Source organism: Polypterus senegalus, chromosome 8 (assembly GCF_016835505.1).
Source record: "Polypterus senegalus isolate Bchr_013 chromosome 8, ASM1683550v1, whole genome shotgun sequence".
In the NCBI taxonomy this organism is placed as follows: Eukaryota; Metazoa; Chordata; class Cladistia; order Polypteriformes; family Polypteridae; genus Polypterus; species Polypterus senegalus.
The window spans coordinates 161,073,463-161,091,600 of NC_053161.1; the positions used below are offsets into that span (position 1 = coordinate 161,073,463).

The 18,138-nt window shown below is 40.3% G+C and overlaps 1 protein-coding gene across 1 annotated transcript in view; it reads right to left on the reverse strand.

The window, feature by feature from the left end:
* The window catches only part of LOC120533295 (zona pellucida sperm-binding protein 3-like), a 215,011-nt gene extending 199,097 nt beyond the window's left edge, over nt 1-15,914 (reverse strand). The window contains exon 1 of the mRNA XM_039760123.1: nt 15,516-15,914. Within this exon, the coding sequence (XP_039616057.1) occupies nt 15,516-15,869 (354 nt within the window). The 5' untranslated portion in view covers nt 15,870-15,914. The remainder of the gene's footprint in view (nt 1-15,515) is intronic.
* Nucleotides 15,915-18,138: the final 2,224 nt, after the last annotated feature.

The following is an 18,138-nucleotide window of genomic DNA, read 5'->3' on the forward strand; positions in this document are numbered from 1 at the left end:
TGTTCAATTCCTCATAATAACTATTCATGGTGGCTCTAAAATCGTACTGACCCCTACTCTCTTTCTGTTTCTTTTTCTAGTTTCTTTGTGGTGGTGGCCTGCGCCACCTCCACCTACTCAAAGCTTCATGATGCTCCAACAATGATGGATGGATTAAAAGGCAGAATTCTACGTGACCATCATCATCATCAAGTCCTTCCGTGAGAACCCTAAATCCAAAGAGGACTGTTTCATTTATGTTAGGTAGAATGCCCAGAGGGGACTGGGCGGTCTCATGGTCTGGAATCCCACAGATTTTTTTTTTCTCCAGCCGTCTGGAGTTTTTTTTTTTGTTTTTCTGTCCCCCCTGGCCATTGGACCTTACTCTTATTCGATGTTAATTAATGTTGATTTATTTTGTTTTCTTATTGTGTCTTTTATTTTTCTATTCTTTATTATGTAAAGCACTTTGAGCTACTGTTTGTATGAAAATGTGCTATATAAATAAATGTTGTTGTTGTATTCACAGCTTGGTAAAGCCCATTGAGTCAATTTTTGGCAAGACATAAGGGTTGTCGCCTTGTCATATGAGCTTCAACTGTGACTAATACTGGATCAATTAGGTCTCAGTTGTGTATAAAAAGAAGCCCAGTACACTAGACCTTCACATCAGCTGCAACTGGACCTCTGCAAACATGCCTAAGATTCACCCTGAGACTGAGGTGTTGATTATCAAGAGCCTGAAGACCAAATCCACTGCTGATGTGGCAAACACCTTCAATGTGTGTCAGCGTCAAGTTCAGTGGATAATAAAAAGATTTGAAGAGACTGGAGACGTTTTTGACAAGCCCAGGTCAGAAAGACCCTGCAAGACAACTGCTCGAGAGGACCGTTTGTTGGCTCGAAAATCCAAGGCCAGCCCATTTTCCACTGCAGCAGAGCTCCACAAGACCTGGTCACCTGAAGTCCCTGTGTCAACCAGAACAGTTTGTCGGATTCTGTCTCGAAATGGCCTCCATGGTCGAATCAGTGCCCATAAGCCAGCACTTAACAAAAGACAATTGAAATACTGTGTGGCATTTGCCAAGGCCCACAGCCTGCTAAAAGGATGGACGCTTTAAAAGTGGCAGAAGGTGGATTTTTCAGATGAATCTTCTGTTGAATTACACCACAGTCACTGCAAATATTGCAGGAGACCTACTGGAACCCGCATGGAGCCGAGATTTACCTAGAAAACAGTGAAGTTTGGTGGAGGCAAAATCATGATCTGGGGTTACATCCAGTATGGGGGTATGCGAGGGATCTGCAGGGTGGAAGGCAACACCAATAGTCTAAAATACCAAGAAATCTTAGCTACCTCTTATATTCCCAACCATAAAAAGGCCAAATTCTGCAGCAGGATGGTGCTCCATCGCATACTTCCATCTCCACATCAAAGTTCCTTAAAGCGAAGAAGATCAAGATGCTCCAGGATTGGCCACCCAGTCACCAGACATGAACATCATTGAGCATATGTGGGTTAGGATGAAAGAGGAAGCATGGAAGACGAAACCAAAGAATATTGATGAACTCTGGGAGGCATGCGAGACTGTTTTCTTTGCTATTCCTGATGACTTCATCAATAAATTGTATGAATCCTTGCCAAACCGCATGGATGCTGTCCTTCAAGCTCATGGAAGTCATACAAGATATTCAATTTGGATCTCACAGCACCACTACTTAATTTGCTGACAATTTTTTTGATTTTCTGTAAAGTTGTTCATTTTCTGTACAGGCGACAAAACTTTTGTCTTGCCCAAATTTGACCTTTCTGTCTTGATTAAATGATAAATCTTTTTTCAGTGAAACTAATTAATTTCAGTGCATTAAACATCATTTGGGAGTGCTTTAGCTTTTCATATGAGCTATTTCTAACACCAGTTGATTAATTAAAAGTCAGGTTAATAGCAGGAGTTTCTACAAAATAGACAAGCGACAAGACTTTTGTCAGGGACTGTAGTATCATAAATTACACTGGCTGCTACACACTGAAATCAAATGTATGCTTTTATTCTAAAATAGTAAGAATAAGAACAGTTTACTTCTCAAAACTGAGTCACGCAGGATTGAACTCATGATATTCTGATTACTAGTCAGCAGCTGATACCATTACACTACTGTGGCAATTGTAGTAAATGTGTGTCGATGTGGCATGCTAAGGCGGCTTTTTTTCTGCAGTTATATTTTTGAATAAAATCATACTTGTTCTGTTATATCTGTACCTTTTGTGAAAGTGTTTCTTTGATATTTGGTCTTCATACATTATATAGTTTATGCCTACATTTACTACTACAAAATGAAAAATGATTCTGTTTTAAAAATGTGTTTACATGGATTACTGTAGAAACGGAACACACGTGAAATGCGTGTATTCCAAATAATGATCTATTATTTCCACTCTAAAACTCCACTTCACTCCCAGATAATCAATCAAGCCATGAGCTGAGAGAAGTTTGTGCACCTTCTACGTCGGTGGGGGATGGAATAGCCGGCTACTTGGAGCTTTTCTTTATCAGCACATTTAGAGGACAAAGGACGCTGGTGGAGAGGTGAGAACGGTTTTATGAAGCGATTTAAGGTGGGACGGATCTACGAGTTTTTTCGTAGGCTCTGATAATTCTAGTGTTAAAGGCCTCTGAGACAAGCCAATTCCAAACAGCCATACCTCAGAGCAATGGGGGAAACAGACCATCTTAACACCTGCCCCCCAAACCATATGTTAAACATCCTGGCCTCCTTGCAGAGCTGTTGAAAGACTTTAGCAGAGAAATAATTGCCAAACTGGTTTAAGACACATCCCCCCCAAATCCTGTCGTAAAATTACAAAAAGACTTTGTCGTAAACAGGGGGGGCAAACACGAATGCCTCTCAGCAAGATAACACTAAATTACATTGCTTTGCCTAAATTATAAAGACCTACAAAACATGTATCAAGTTATATGCAAAATCTTCCATCACAACTGCTCGAAAATACGTTTCCATGTCATCCATCCCCCTAAGACACGGGTGTCGAACTCCAGTCCTGGAGGGCTGCAGTGGCTGCAGGTTTTCATTTTAACCATCTTCTTAATTAGTGACCAGTTTTTTCTGCTAATTAACTTTTTGCTTTAGTCTTAACTTGATTCAGACCCCTTAGTTGTCTCTTTTTCCTTAATTAGCAGCCAAACAGTAATGAGACACGAAAGCCACTGCCACAGGACCAGCTCTACCTGTGCCCATCGCACAATATCTGACAATAAAGAAAGGTGAAGGTCTCTGTAAGGCTGAACTCTCAGTTCACCAAAGGATGTTGACAGTGTTCTTAAAAAAAACAGAAAATCAACAGTTTGGGAAATGTCTGCTGTGGCAGATTGAGAGCAGCAACAAGTCATTGAATTAAATAACAGGTTTGATTAACAGCAAGAATCAGCTTCTCCTTAAGAGACTGATTGGAGTGAAATTGGTGGCAGTTTGCAGCCCCGATTTAGCTGGTCAGCTGTTGGCTCATTTCACGTCTCATTTCTGTTTAGCTGCCATTTAAGGAATAAACAAATCAATTCAAAGGACCGAATCCTTAAAAACAGGGCTATTAAAATAAAAAGAAAAGAAATGAATTAGCAGTGAAAACTGGTCATTGTTTAGGAAAAAGGGTTAGAATGAAAACCTGCAGCTACTGAGGCCCACAAGGCCTGGAGTTCGACACCCCTGCCCTAAGATAACTGAGGGGACAGAGACTGAGCAGTCTCCAACCCTACCACCGCGGCCGCCCATGCCTCTGCTTCCGCCAGCTGGGTCCTGGTTTCTCTCAGCTGTGTTTTGACCACAGAGCAGTTAGTGATTGATCTATACTGTACACCAGGGGTGCCCAAGACATTGATCGCAATTGACTGGTAGATCACAAAAGTAGTACAGGTAGATCGCGTTGCATTTAAAAAAAAGGTTTTTTTAAACATTAGTCTATCATATATCCTCCCTATGGTATTTGCCACTTGATTGACATACAGGGCAGCCGGTCTGAGATCTCTTTTCCTCTAACACACTGGTCATCCTGCACACACGATCAAATGCGCGAGCTACTGCAAAATTCTGGCTAAGTGATCTAGTTAGCCTTCCAATTTATATTGACTAAAAAGGATTTAAAAAAATTGTTTGGGAGGGTATGGGCTGGATGTGGAATTGGAAGAGGATTTTTTTTCTCACAATGTCACAATCGAAGTGCGTTTGTCTGATCTGTCCATCTATCATTGCTATTCCAATGAAGTAAAACGTGGAAAGGCACTTTTGAACTGTTCATGAAAACTCCGAAACTGACTTCCTTCCGAAAAGCGATCCGAGAAAGGAGAGGGAATGACGGACAGCCGTCATTTTGCACTCAGGTGGATTCAAAAGCAAAGGCAGACACACTGAAGCATCGTTCTGGGTGAGTCACTCGATCAATAAGCATAAGAAGTCCTCCAAAGATGGAGAGATGATAAAAGAGGCCTTTGTTGAGACAGATGGCTAGGGAGAAATTCCTGCTGAGATTTCAAGACCCCTGGCCGGAGAAAAAGGAGTTTCTCCTCGTCATTAAGCATACAGAATACAAGCAACTTAATAACGATCAAAGGCCGCTAGATTTGGCATTTTTTCCTGATCTGACCAACATGTTGAAAGAGTTTAATTTACAGCTGTAAGGAAGAGAGAAAACCATGGTCAATATGATTAGCTCAGTTAATGCTTTCAAACGAAAAATGCAACATCTGTCCTCAAAGCTGCAGCACCTTGATTTGGGGAACATCCAAAACCTCACGTCAGAGCTGGAGATGCAATGGAAGGCGTGTGTGCAATTTGACAGCATACGCTACATTGAAAACTAGATTGAAAACTGCCTGTCAGACTTTGACAGACGGTTTCAAGACTCAGCTTTACTTGAGCCAATTGCTACATTTAAGTGCTATCCTTTTAGGGAAGAAGTTGAGGGTGATTCACTTGCATCAGAAATTGCAACACTGTTTCAACTAAAACTCTTGTACAGTTGAGGAAGAGATTGACACTACAGGATGACATTCAGCTAAAGTCTGGGCTCATGGATAGTTTTGGAACTAAGAGGAAAAGTACCCAAACATGAGAAACTGTGCAACCTCCTTGACTGCATTATTCTGCTGTATTTTTGCAAGTCAGCCTTTTCCCTCATGATTATTAAATCCAAATCCTGTAGTGATCATAAATGTATTATGTTGTACCTTTTACAGCACAATAACAATTCATTTTATTTATAAAGTATACTTGGTATATATATATATATATATATATATATATATATATATATATATATATATATATATATATATATATATATATATATATATATATATATATATATATATATAATTTTAATGTAGGTAGATCATTTCAACCTGGTCATTTTAAAAGTAGCTTGCAATCCAAAAAATGTGTGGGCACCCCTGCAGATCACTCCTTACCCTTCTTATGCACTGCACCAGTTGTGCCTGCATTATCTTGTATATAAATGTCTGTGTGTGGAAGACTGTCCAGCCTGGAAGTGAGAGGCTACAGCATGAAGCTCAAAGAAAATGACTGTCGCCAAAGTGAAACCACTGCCGCTAATACATGAGACGAGTACATTGGCAAAAATGAAACCTCCGAGGAGACAAACTCGCTTAACTGCTAATACACAAGCAAGGAGAGCACAGTGGCACAATGAAACCACCAAGAGAACCTTGTGTAGCCACTACTGCAATTGAAGTGCCAGAAACCATGGTTTCTAGGAGCCTGGGCTTTTACAGCTTGTTTAACAAAGGCCCTGTGCAAACGGCCAGAGAAACTGAAGGCCGATTTGCATACACCTTGGCTGAATACTTCTGGGATCTCAACTGGATTAGGATATACTGGCACCCTCAATAGTAACCAATTCCAGATTTTTGCCTTAATGTTATGACAAGAATCTAACAGTCTTATCACACTGTAGACATGCATACTGCAAGTTAAATTTAGCCATACAAAGGGTGTAAGAGCCAATCTTAGAAAGTTAAAGTTTGGAGTTAGACTCATATTGATGTTTGCTTAATTTGAATAAAATATAAATTCCTTTCATAGTCATAACTTATGGTATAGTCTTTTCGCCCTATAAGTTAGCAAGAGATAGAACCTTCTTACTATAACTGAATAACAGTGTGATAATAAGCTCAGTTTATTTGGAACAAGTCCCAGTAAAGGACTTGAAAGACCCATTTAAGCTTAGAAATGGGATAAGCATACAGTTTTCTGACCGTTCTGAAATGGTTCAGAAATATTAAGTAAATAGTAACGATTTGAGATGTAACAAGATTAAGCTAGAATTGAACTTTTCTTAACATTAATTTTTCCCTTTTTTTGCTATTTTAATTTCCTTTTTTTGTGTAAACTGTTTTACTTTAAAAGTTAACTAAACTTTAAAAAACGAAGATACTTTGTCTGTGGAATCATTTCTGCTCGTCAGGCTTTTGTTGAATCCCATTTTTTAAGTTGAAGCTGCAGAACTTTGATAATTTTGGGAAAAACGCAGCTACAATTTTGTCAGAAAACTGGCTAAGGCCTGAACTGGAATCTACCATTCGAGTACAGAAGATACTTCTGCTACAGAACTCGTCAACGAAGGAAAAGAACTGAATCATTCAGAAGGTACTGTGATATTATCTACTATCTTCGCATGATTATTAATGAAAGCAAGGTCGCCGTACCTTGAGAAGATTTGAGAGACTGTGATATTATTAAATGACGTCTTGGAAAAAGACATTTTGGATGATTGGATGTGCCTTTGGCTTGAGTCATTGGAACCTTGTTTCAAGAAAGTAATCTGCCTTGTTGGAACGTCCCTATTGTGACGAAACTGCTGTCAGGAAACGTCCTGTCATTTTATTGAACTGTTGTCATGGCAATGTCTAAACAGAGCTCAAGTGAGATCGGCAGTGATCTGAGTTCAGACTCGAAGTCGGAAAATATAATTAGAGATCTTAAAGATCACATAAGTCAGAGGGAAGATAAGCTTCACGTGTTCATAGCTGAGATCGAAAGTCTTAAAACATTCCAGAAAACCGCTTAATGGTGGCTAAAAGATTTGAAGATTTTCGTTCGACACACAGAGAGTTAAAAGAACTACAGGAAAAGCTACTTGTATATTAAATAAGGAGGAGAGATTCAGAAACAGAAAATGACATTCACTGAACGCTTTAAGAAACTGAATGAATTCACTGTCGCTACTACGGCTTGGCTAGAAGACGCAAATAGACTGTTAGCACATAAAGTTGATGAACAGCTAATTAATCAGTTCGAAGAGATGCAATTTCAAGAACGGGTTCGTTCAAAGCCAATAAAACGAAAGACGTCACCTCAATTAAAACATACCCTTGATGTTAGACTTGACTCTTTAGCTCAGAAAACAGCAGCCACATCATCACCTCCTACAGCAGTACTGATTGAACAATCGACACTTAATAGAATCCTACAAAGGTTAGATGAGTCTGAAAGGCAAATACGGTCACTACCTCGGCACGGCCACAATTATACGGACACGGTCTTGTCGATATACTTCAGAATCAAGCTGAAAACCAAAGAGTGGTTGTCGAAGCTACAAATCTGTTAGCTCAACAGTGGGAGAAACAAATTAAACCTCCAGCGCCACGTACAGAAGTAGCAATATTTAATGGTGATCCTCTGACGTATTCATCATTCATTAGAGCTTTTGATTATGCTGTAGACAAAGCATTTGAAAATGTAAAAGATAAACTGCATTTTCTAGAACAATACACTAGAGGTCGCCCTCACGAACTCATTCAATCCTGCGCCTGAAGAGGGCTATCAAAAGGCACGACAACTGCTGAAAACCTACTATGGAGATAGTAGACAGATATATAGAGCACACATTAAAAATATTATGAACTGGCCTCAGATAAAGTCAGCAGAAGATGGAGGAGCATTGGTAGATTTAGCTCTCTTCCTCGGTCGTTGTATGAATGCAGCACCTACTTTAGGAAGAAATCACAATGAATTCGATATAGGTGAAAATCTACATATTGTCGTTTCAAAACTTCCATATGAACTGAAACGAGAGTGGTTATCAGTTGCTTGCAGTACTGAGAGAAAAGAAAAATAAAATTTGAGTAGTCTTTGACTGCACTGCAACCTACCAGGGGATTTCACTTAATGAACAATTACTTAAAGGCCCTGACCTAACTAACACACTCATTGGCGTCCTCACAAGATTCAGAAAGGAGCCAGTAGCCTTATTGGCAGACATTAAGTCAATGTCTAACAAGTTAAGATACCAGACAAAGACACAGATCTTTTACGTTTTTTATGGTGGCCTGAAGGTAATCTAAGTAAAGATCTAGAAGAATTCAAAATGACAGTACATCTTTTTGGTGCTACTTCTTCACCCAGTTGTGCTTCTTATGCTTTGCGTAAAACAGCCGAAGATGCCAGAGATACATTTTCTGAGGAAGCTGTTCACACCGTTCTCAACAATTTCTACGTAGATGACTGTTTAAGGTCAGTGACAACAGAAGAACAAGCAATAAAGCTGGCAAAGGACCTCCAAGCTCTATGCCTCAAAGGGGGATTCCATTTGACTAAGTGGGTGAGTAACAACAGAGCAGTTTTATTGTCCATACCAGAAGAAGACAGAGCTCATGAACAAAAGGACTTAGATTTGAGTCACAGTCTCCTTCCCACAGAGCGTGCCCTGGGCATCCAGTGGTGCACAGAAACTGACAGTTTCAAATTTCAGATTAAGTTTCAAAACAAGCCCGCAACAAGGCATGGTTTTCTGTTTGTTGTTAGCTCAGTTTATGATCCACTTGGTTTTATAGCACCTGCCTTAATGCCAGCAAAGCTTATTCTGAGAGACTTATGTAAGGAGAAATTTGGGTGGGATGAAGAAGTAGAAGTCAAACACATTCAGAAATTGAAAAAATGGATGGATGATTTGCAGTTACTCACAGACTATAAAGTGAACAGATGCTTCAAACCTATTGGGTCTGGAACCATAAAGACAGCACAAATGCACGATTTTGCAGATGCTAGTGAAGATGGATATGGCACTGTCACTTATCTTGTTTTAACAAATGAAGAGGGCAAAAGGAATTGTTCATTCCTGATGGGCAAGTCAAGAGTTGCCCCATTGAAACAGGTCACAATTCCAAGAATGGAGCGGACGGCAGCCATTGTGGCAGTTAAAATAGACAAAATGCTTAAAGGTGAGCTTCAAATGCCCTTACGAGAATCTATATTTTGGACCGACAGCACCACGGTGCTAAAATACATTTCAAATGAGAGCACTCGATTCAAGACCTTTGTTGAAAACAGAATCTCCATGATCAGAGATCATTCACAACCTTCACAGTGGAGGTATGTCACATCTGTCCTTAACCGGCTGATCAAGCATCTAGAGGGCTAAGCATAGAAAAGTTTCTCAAGAACACCACATGGTCACATGGTCCAAGTTTCTTATTGAAGTCAGAACGTGAGTGGCCAAAAAGACCAGATCAACTAAACGATTCACTCTTTGAAGATGATCCAGAAGTTAAAATTTGTGCAGTTAACATGACAAGAGTAGAAGAGGCGACCGAACCCATCAACAAACTAATCACTTACTTTTCAGATTGGCATCGTTTGAAGAAAGCAGTGGCTTGGTTTCTCAAGTTTAAAGACATACTGTTGCACTTAAGAAATGAAAGAAAAATATTTCAACTAGAAGCCAGTCAGACTAAAGGTAATCTAAAAGAACAAAAATCACTCATCACAAAGCACATGAAAAAGTATAAACGGACTTTAAAACCAAGTCCAATTTCTCTAGATGACTTAGTTAAAGCTGAAACAGAGCTTATCCGTCTAAGTCAACAGCAAGAATTCCCAGAAGAATTAAAAGCTCTAAAGAAAAAGACTTGTTAAAAAGAACAGTCAAATCTATAAACTCGACCCGATCATACAAGATGGAATACTTAGAGTTGGAGGAAGACTCTGCAAAGCTGCAATGCCCAAAGAAGCTGAACATCCTGCAATTCTACACAAGCATTCACATGTTGCTTCTCTCATATTGCAGCACATCCTTAAACAAATCAGACATTGTGGGCGCAACTATGTGCTCGCAAAATTACGCCAGAAATACTGGATACCTCAAGCAAATTCAGCTATCAGAAAAATAATTTCAAAGTGCACAACGTGCAGAAGATACAATGCGAAAGCAGGCGAGCAAAAAATGGCAGATTTGCCAGAAGATTGTCTAGCATCAAACCAACCACCGTTCACTAATGTTGGAGTTGACTATTTTGGCCCCTTCCTAGTCAAAAGAGGAAGAAGTTTAGTCAAGAGGTACGGAGTAATCTTCACATGTCAGACAATGGAACAAATTTTGTTGGAGCAGAAAGAGAGCTACGAGAAGCTATTAAAAAATTGGAACACAAAAAAAATCAGTGACGCTATGATGCAAGAACAAATCAAATGGATTTTTAATCCACCATCAGCCTCTCACCAAGGTGGAGTATGGGAAAGACAAATCAGAAGCATAAGAAAGATTTTAAATTCAACACTAAATCAACAAACACTCGATGATGAAAACCTTCCTACAATGATGTACAAAGTGGAATCAATACTCAACAACAGACCCCTTACGAAGACATCAGATGATCCAAATAATTTGGAACCACTAACACCCAATCACTTATTAAAGACAAAACCTGAAATACCACCTAAACTCATTTCAGAAAATGAACCACCCCCAACACGACGCTGGAAACAAATTCAATACATGGCTGATTTGTTTTGGAAAAGATGGACAAAAGAGTATTTGCCAATACTCCAAAAACGGATTACACCAAGAAGAAATTTTGAACCAGGTGACGTTGTTCTAATTGTAGATAAAGCTACACCTCGCAATTCCTGGGTAATGGGTTGAGTCATCAAGACGATGCCAGATGCCAAAGGTGCAGTCAGAAGAGTTTGTGTGCAGACCAAAACCAGCACACTGGACAGACCCGTGAAAAAAACTGTGCCTGCTTCAAGAAACAGCCAATGTTTGAAATATGAAATTTTTAAAATATATTTGTTTGCAGTGTTATTGCTAATGATTTGAAAAGAATAGTTAAATAATTGGCTCATATTGAAGTATAGTAATTGTCTCCGCTCCCACATAGTCAATTAGGGGCTGGAAATGTAGGAGCCAATCTTAGAAAGTTAGTTTTGAGTTAAGACTCATATTGACGAGTACTTAATTTGAATATAAATTCATTTCATAGTCATAACTTATGGTAGTCTTTTTGCCCTATAAATTAGCAAGAGATAGAACCTTCTTACTATAACTGAACAGTGTGATAATAAGCTCAGTTTATTTGGAACAAGTCCCAGTAAAGGAGGACTTGAAAGACCCATGTAAGCTTAGAAATGGGATAAGCATACAGTTTTCTGACCGTTTTGAAATGGTTCAGAAATAAGTAAATAGTAACGATTTGAGATGTAACAAAATTAAGCTAGAATTTAACATTTTTCCCTTTGGTTATTTTAATTTTTTTTGTGTAAACAGTTTCTTTAAAAAAAACGAAGATACTTTGTCTGTGGAATCATTTCTGTGCGTCAGGCTTTTATTGAATCCCATTATTTTAAGTTGAAGCTGCAGAACTGATAATTTTGGGAAAAATGCAGCTACAAAGGAAGTTGCAGCCATCATTCTGGGTCATCTGCTGGTCTTTAAATTCAATATTGTAACAATTTGAGCACATCTACATACAATACCAAAAGAGCACAAAAAGTGACAGCAAGTGTAAAATTCCCAAAAAAAAAAAATTAAGATAGCAGGCTACTGTGGTTCCCCCCCAAAAAACAAAGTTAATTTGATTCTGGGCGAAATCAAAACCTGTAGCCACAGTGAGGCCTCAGACTAAAAGTTGGGTGTGGAAGGACCACAAATCAAAGTTAAGCAATTTCTCTGGTGCAAAACTGTTCGGCCATTAGAGAACATCTTAATCCCCTTCCCAGTGTTAATCCATTTTTGGGAGGATTAAGACATTCACAGCAATGCCACTTTCTCCAATCTGAGGAGGATCATTAACACCTCCTGGTACAATCTTGCCAAACTTAAGCCTTTTACTCCATAGAGTCCTGGTGCTTTCCATTTTGCTATAGAGGTTGGAAGACAGATGCTAGTGACCCAAGATGAAAACTGGACTCCTTCAGTGCCATGTCAATTCAGAGAGTCCTTTTGGCACCACTGCTTTGGACTTTACCTGCATTAAGGTAAACGACCGTTACGGCACAAGTGACAAGTTGCTCAGAGTCCCAAAGGAGGCAATGTGTCAACTACTAAGGGTGACCTGACTCCCAGGACCCTCAGTGGATGACATTGCCAGCTGGAGCAGGCCAAGAGGTTGTTAATGTAGCACTTGGACATTTCTAGAGGGTGGAACTAGACCACATCCACTTTGGGCTGCCACATGAGATCCTCAAGTAGGTTTGTTGTGTGGCATTCTGTACCAGTGCAGGGTCCTCAGCCTAAGCCAAAAATAGGCAAACCAAGTCTAAACCTCCGACATTAGATCATGCGATACAGACCAGTCAGTCCCTTCCATCTAGAATGGGATTCAGCAAGATCATCCAACAGGTATAGATGCAGCGCCCCCTCCCCAAAAAACCACAAACAAGATACAGTGGACAATGATTTCAGCATTACAATTTATTGCTTGGTATTAGCAGTTCCATTTGCTTTTCTGTAGACTAAGAATAGTACAGCCACACAGGAGACAGCCAGGACACCCACAACTGCTCCAAGGATGGAAGCTTGGAATCCTGCATGCAGAAAAGCAAAGATTAGGAATGAAGAAACTTTAAACCCACTTCAACTCTTGCCATGTCACATTATGTGTCAATGTATGCTATACTCCTTAATCCAAGTTACCTGGAGAGGTTTCATCTTGCTGGCCAGACAGGGCCTGCCATAAAGACAAAGGAGAGACCTGCTCCAGAAAAACAGGGCCCACAGAAATGGTCTCCTCCCATCCAGCTGGTGCACTCCATTCACCTGCAAAACAATTGCAGTTTGTGTATCCAAGGCTGGACACTGCAGAAGACTGCTGGTGAAGTCACTTACTTGCTCTCCTGGGTCTGTATCTTGGGGCACCAGGGCCCCTCCTGAAGGGAGGGGGGTTGGCACAGTTTGTGTCACAGCAGCTACAGACACCATTGTTACCATCCACTGAGCTCCACCTGCAAGCACAGTCACTAATCAAAACCTGCCAGCTTATTAGCCAGACTGGCAAGGAGAAGGGCACACCTGTACACTCACTGGCTCAGTGCAGAGTTGTATGAGCAATCCTTATTCAAAGGATCAACATTAGCAGACACCAAGGTCACCTTCAGACGGCAGGTAATGAAGATCTGAAAGTAGACATGCAAAAGACCAGTCACACCTGGGAGCTTCCATGGGGTTCCTTCAAAGGAGATGCAAGGAAAGGACTTACTGAACTAGTAGTCAGGCCATAAAACCTGAAGGCATCCAGCTGGAACTGGATTACAGACTGGGCAACTCTGGGGAACACAAACTGGGAATTGGAGCCTGTCAGTTGGCTGTCCAAGAAACACCTGCAATACACAAGAGGGAACATAGCATTGTGTTTCCAGACTGAGATCTAGTCAGACTATTTCTCACACCCACCCATTATTCCCAATGAAGGTGTAGGCTGGGGCCGATGCATTGGACGCAGGAGTGGCCACACAGCTGTCCACAAAGACACGGAGAGGCACATGGTTAGAGTTGTCCACAGATGCTTGAAGGTTAACAAGGTCTCCTAGAAAGAAGGTGTTGGACGGACTCGGCCCACTCCAGTCACCTGCAGACAGTTGGGAATGTTAAGGGGTTACAACCACATTTAGCAGTACAGTTGGAATGTTTTAGGTATACACCTACTGCTCATTATAACCAGCGAGAAGCCCAGAATATCCTCATCAGATATTGTGGAGGTGTAGGGAACCCAAGTGGGGTTTAGAGCATTGCTGCTGACATTGTGGAGCCTGCATTGGGAGAAGTTAGCATTACTACAAGAGTCTGTCCTACTTCAAATCTGCATCAACAACATTACTATACTCTAGGCCCAGTGGTACAACTAACACTGGAACCAACTCCACTTGTACCTCAGTTATGTCATCTCTCACCTGTTGTAGTGGCATTCAATCTGCACCACAGCTGGGTTTGTCCTTACAATGGGAAGACCATCAATTGGAGAAGGATTGTAGTCAAGGGTGAAGCTGTACACTATCTCAGCACCCTGCATCTAAGGAGAAAATGCAACAGTTTAGTTGCCAAGTAGCTTAAAAAAAAAAAGTCAGTTTACACATTCAAGTAAATGCTATTACACAGAAGTGAAGCAAAGCCACACTGGATTCTATAGATGTCACTTGTGATTTAGAACAATATTCTACAATTTAAAACAGATCAATACTTTGGCCTGCTGTCCATAACCTTTCAGGTCTTTGAGCGAGTTCTTCAATCCAACATCAGGATTAAAGGGCCATCTACAATACTTTGCCAAGTCATGCTCTAAACCTGAAACAGCCAATAACAAAAAGAATGCTTCATAAAATGGATAAAGAGTAACTTGCTAAAAATCAGACCGGACCTGTAAGGTTTGTCCCCATCTACATTTCACATGCACTGAATTAGCAGATTTACAATATGCTGACAATTAAATTCTGCTCATGCAATAGAGGGACCATTAAATATGCAAGTTGGTAAACTTACATTGAGAAATTTGAACTGGAGCTTAGTTTATATATAATAAAAAAAAAACACACACACCACACACACAAAAACCACCCCACACACACCTGCTGTCCAACCTGGTACTCATTTTGTGTTTCAAACCACAAACCTAAATGTTAAAGTTGCCTTTTTTTAGCAAGAGTTCGAGACAGGGACCTGCAGAACCCTTAGACTAACCCAACTGGTTCTTAGGAAGGATGTGGGGGTGGGAGAAAAAAAAAAAGCCACCCTCAAACAAGTGCTACATTCCCCACCCCAGAGGGAAAAACCCTCAGTCCATTTCAAACCCTTATCACCATGTCCACTGACTTTGGGCCACAATTTAATCCAGAATTAACACCGAGATGCAACCCTAAAGTTTAAAATGCTGGATCACCATACTGCACAAGCCCGATCTGTCAACATCCACCGTCTCTAAATCAAGCACATGTGCCCATACAGCTCGACTGGGTATACTACACTAGGAATGAAGGATTAGCCAGGTCAGGGCACAATGCAGTGCTTCACTGTTCGAGTCCCATTACCTTCAATCCCAAATCTAACGGGCAGATAGTCCATCTCGTAAAATGGAGAGTTTCACAGCGAACTGGGGACCAAGATTTCATTAAAGCGGGTCTGACAAGTTCACTTTATAGTTTCAAAGCATTAAACACCAACATAAAAGCCAAGGCCAAACCATACGTTATCTTGAGATAGTGTAGATTAGGAAGAGTGGGAGCGCTTTAAATCAACTCACCTCCACGGTGCTCCCACAGCCCTGCAGTGGCGCTTCAATCACAAAGGGCTGAGCACCGGCCGGACTGGTGACTCCACATCCACCCATGGAAAGATCAGAAGGCTGCACCGTCTTTTGGATGCCCAGCAAGTCCGGACTGATGGTGACGATCACCTCACTGTCGGTGCACTGAGCGGTAACGGTCTGCGGAGCGCCAGCTCTCGGCTCAATAGGGTTAGCATAAAGCACGACCGCGGGCTTCTGCTGCTTTGCAATAACATGCCGTCCTTTAAAACGGGGCTGAGCAAAAGCATCGCAGAGGAAAAAAAGCAGCAGCAACACCACGGCTATCTGACCTTTGTCTTTATACCACATTTTGGAAATAACAAAGGGAAAAATAAGAAAAGCACAGTAAAGTTTGAAGCGCAGCGCAGTCTTTTTATACACGAATGAAGAGGTCGGCTGATTAAAGTTAGTAACACGTGCCGAGAAAAAGATTGCCAATCAGATACCAATCGCGCTTGAAATAAACAATAAACGTGAAATACTAAGGTGAATTACGCCAGGAAAGATAAAATTAGAATCACAAATTAAAACACACGCCAAAGCGTAAGATCATCGCAGGCAGCAACGTGAGAGTTCTTAAAATGGGGCCAGCAACTGGGGTTTTAAACTCTCGGTAATAAAAGCCAAACTTGCTTGTTTTGTGAAAGAGAAGAATAAAGACTACTACATTCCAAATGTTAAGGGTGATATTTTGAAGAAATTTCATTGAGGTGGTTTGTGGGCTTGTGGGTACTTTGTAAACTAACATGGAAGACGTGTGTAAATAAAATAATTGATATATGTAATTAAGTTTAATGTAGTGATAAGAAAATGAATGGGTATGATATAAAGATATGGATATGAATGGGGAGTTATTAAAAAAAGTCTTTATTGAATATTTATGTAGCTTCAGTTTTATCTAATTTTGATTATGGATTAAGGTTTTTAATCAAATTCATTTTTAAAACGTTTGGAGTTATGGTGACATAAGCGCTAAGGATCTGCTGTGGCAAAATTAAATCATCTCCAATATCAGCCTTACAAAGGAGACATGAGAATCATCTTTCCATTTCCATTGAGTTTATGTGTTATTTGTTAAGCATAAAAGGACATAAAGTAAATTACCCTTCAAAAAAATAATGGAAGGCAACTGGGAGCACCACAAGAAAAGCAGGCACAGTTTTGGGTTTTGTTTTGAGTCCAACAGTGACTGTACCTGTGACTGCTCCATGGTTATGACATAATCTGGAAGTTGATCTTAGATTACATGAGGAAAATATTTTTTTTTTTGGCCTATTGATGTAATACTGACTCAATATGTCAACTGATCCAGAAGGAGATCCTTGCAGAGGTGGAAGAGGAACGGTGTAGCAGGGCAGTGGCTATGCGCCCGCAAGGAGATTTGGTCAACTGGGGTTAAATAATTGCCCAAAAAGATCACACAGGCAGAATTTTGGAAATAAGAAGGAGCAAGAATGAAGTTTCTGATTCGGATGGTGTATGATGTCCTTCCAAGCCCATCCAACCTGGATTGCTGTGGTCCAGCTGATACCCCGGTATGCTGTTTGTGCTGGGCAAGAGGATCTTTAGCATTCCAGACAGTACAACAACAACAACAACAACATTTATTTCTATAGCACATTTTCATACAAACAGTACCTCAAAGTGCTTTACATATTAAAGAATAGAAAAATGAAAGACACAATTATAAAACAAAATAAATCAACATTAATTAACATCGAATAAGAGTAAGGTTCAATGGCCAGGGAGGACAGAAAAAACAAAAAAACTCCAGACGGCTGGAGAAAAAATAAAATCTGTAGGGATTCCAGACCATGAGACCGCCCAGTCCTTTCTGGGCATTCTACCTAATATAAATGAAACAGTCCTCTTTGGATTTAGGGTTCTCACGGAAGGGCTTGATGATGATGATGGTCACGTAGACTTCTTCCTTTTAATCCATCCATCATTGTTGGAGCATCATGAAGCTTTGAGTAGGTGGAGGTGGCGCAGGCCGCCACTACAAAGAAACCGGAAAAATAAACAGAAAAGAGAGTAGGGGTCAGTACCGATTTTAGAGCCACCATGAATAGTTATTTTGAGGAGATTGAACATATAGAGTATCAGGATTAAGTTAAATTACGATTAAAATGAAGTTATAAAAAGGCCATGTTAAAGTAATGTGTTTTCAGCAGTGTTTTAAAGTGCTCTACTGTATCAGCCTGGCGAATTCCTATTGGCAGGCTATTCCAGATTTTAGGTGCATAACAGCAGAAGGCCGCCTCACCACTTCTTTTAAGTTTTGTTCTTGGAATTCTAAGGAGACACTCATTTGAAGATCTGAGGTTACGATTTGGAATATAAGGTGTCAGACATTCCGATATATAAGATGGGGCGAGATTATTTAAGGCTTTATAAACCATAAGCAGAATTTTAAAGTCAATCCTGAATGACACAAGTAACCAGTGTAGTGACATTAAAACTAGAGAAATGTGCTCAGATTTTCTTTTCCTAGTTAGGATTCTAGCAGCTGCATTCTGCACTCGTTGCAAACGATTTATGTCTTTTTTGGGTAGTCCTGAGAGGAGTGCGTTACAGT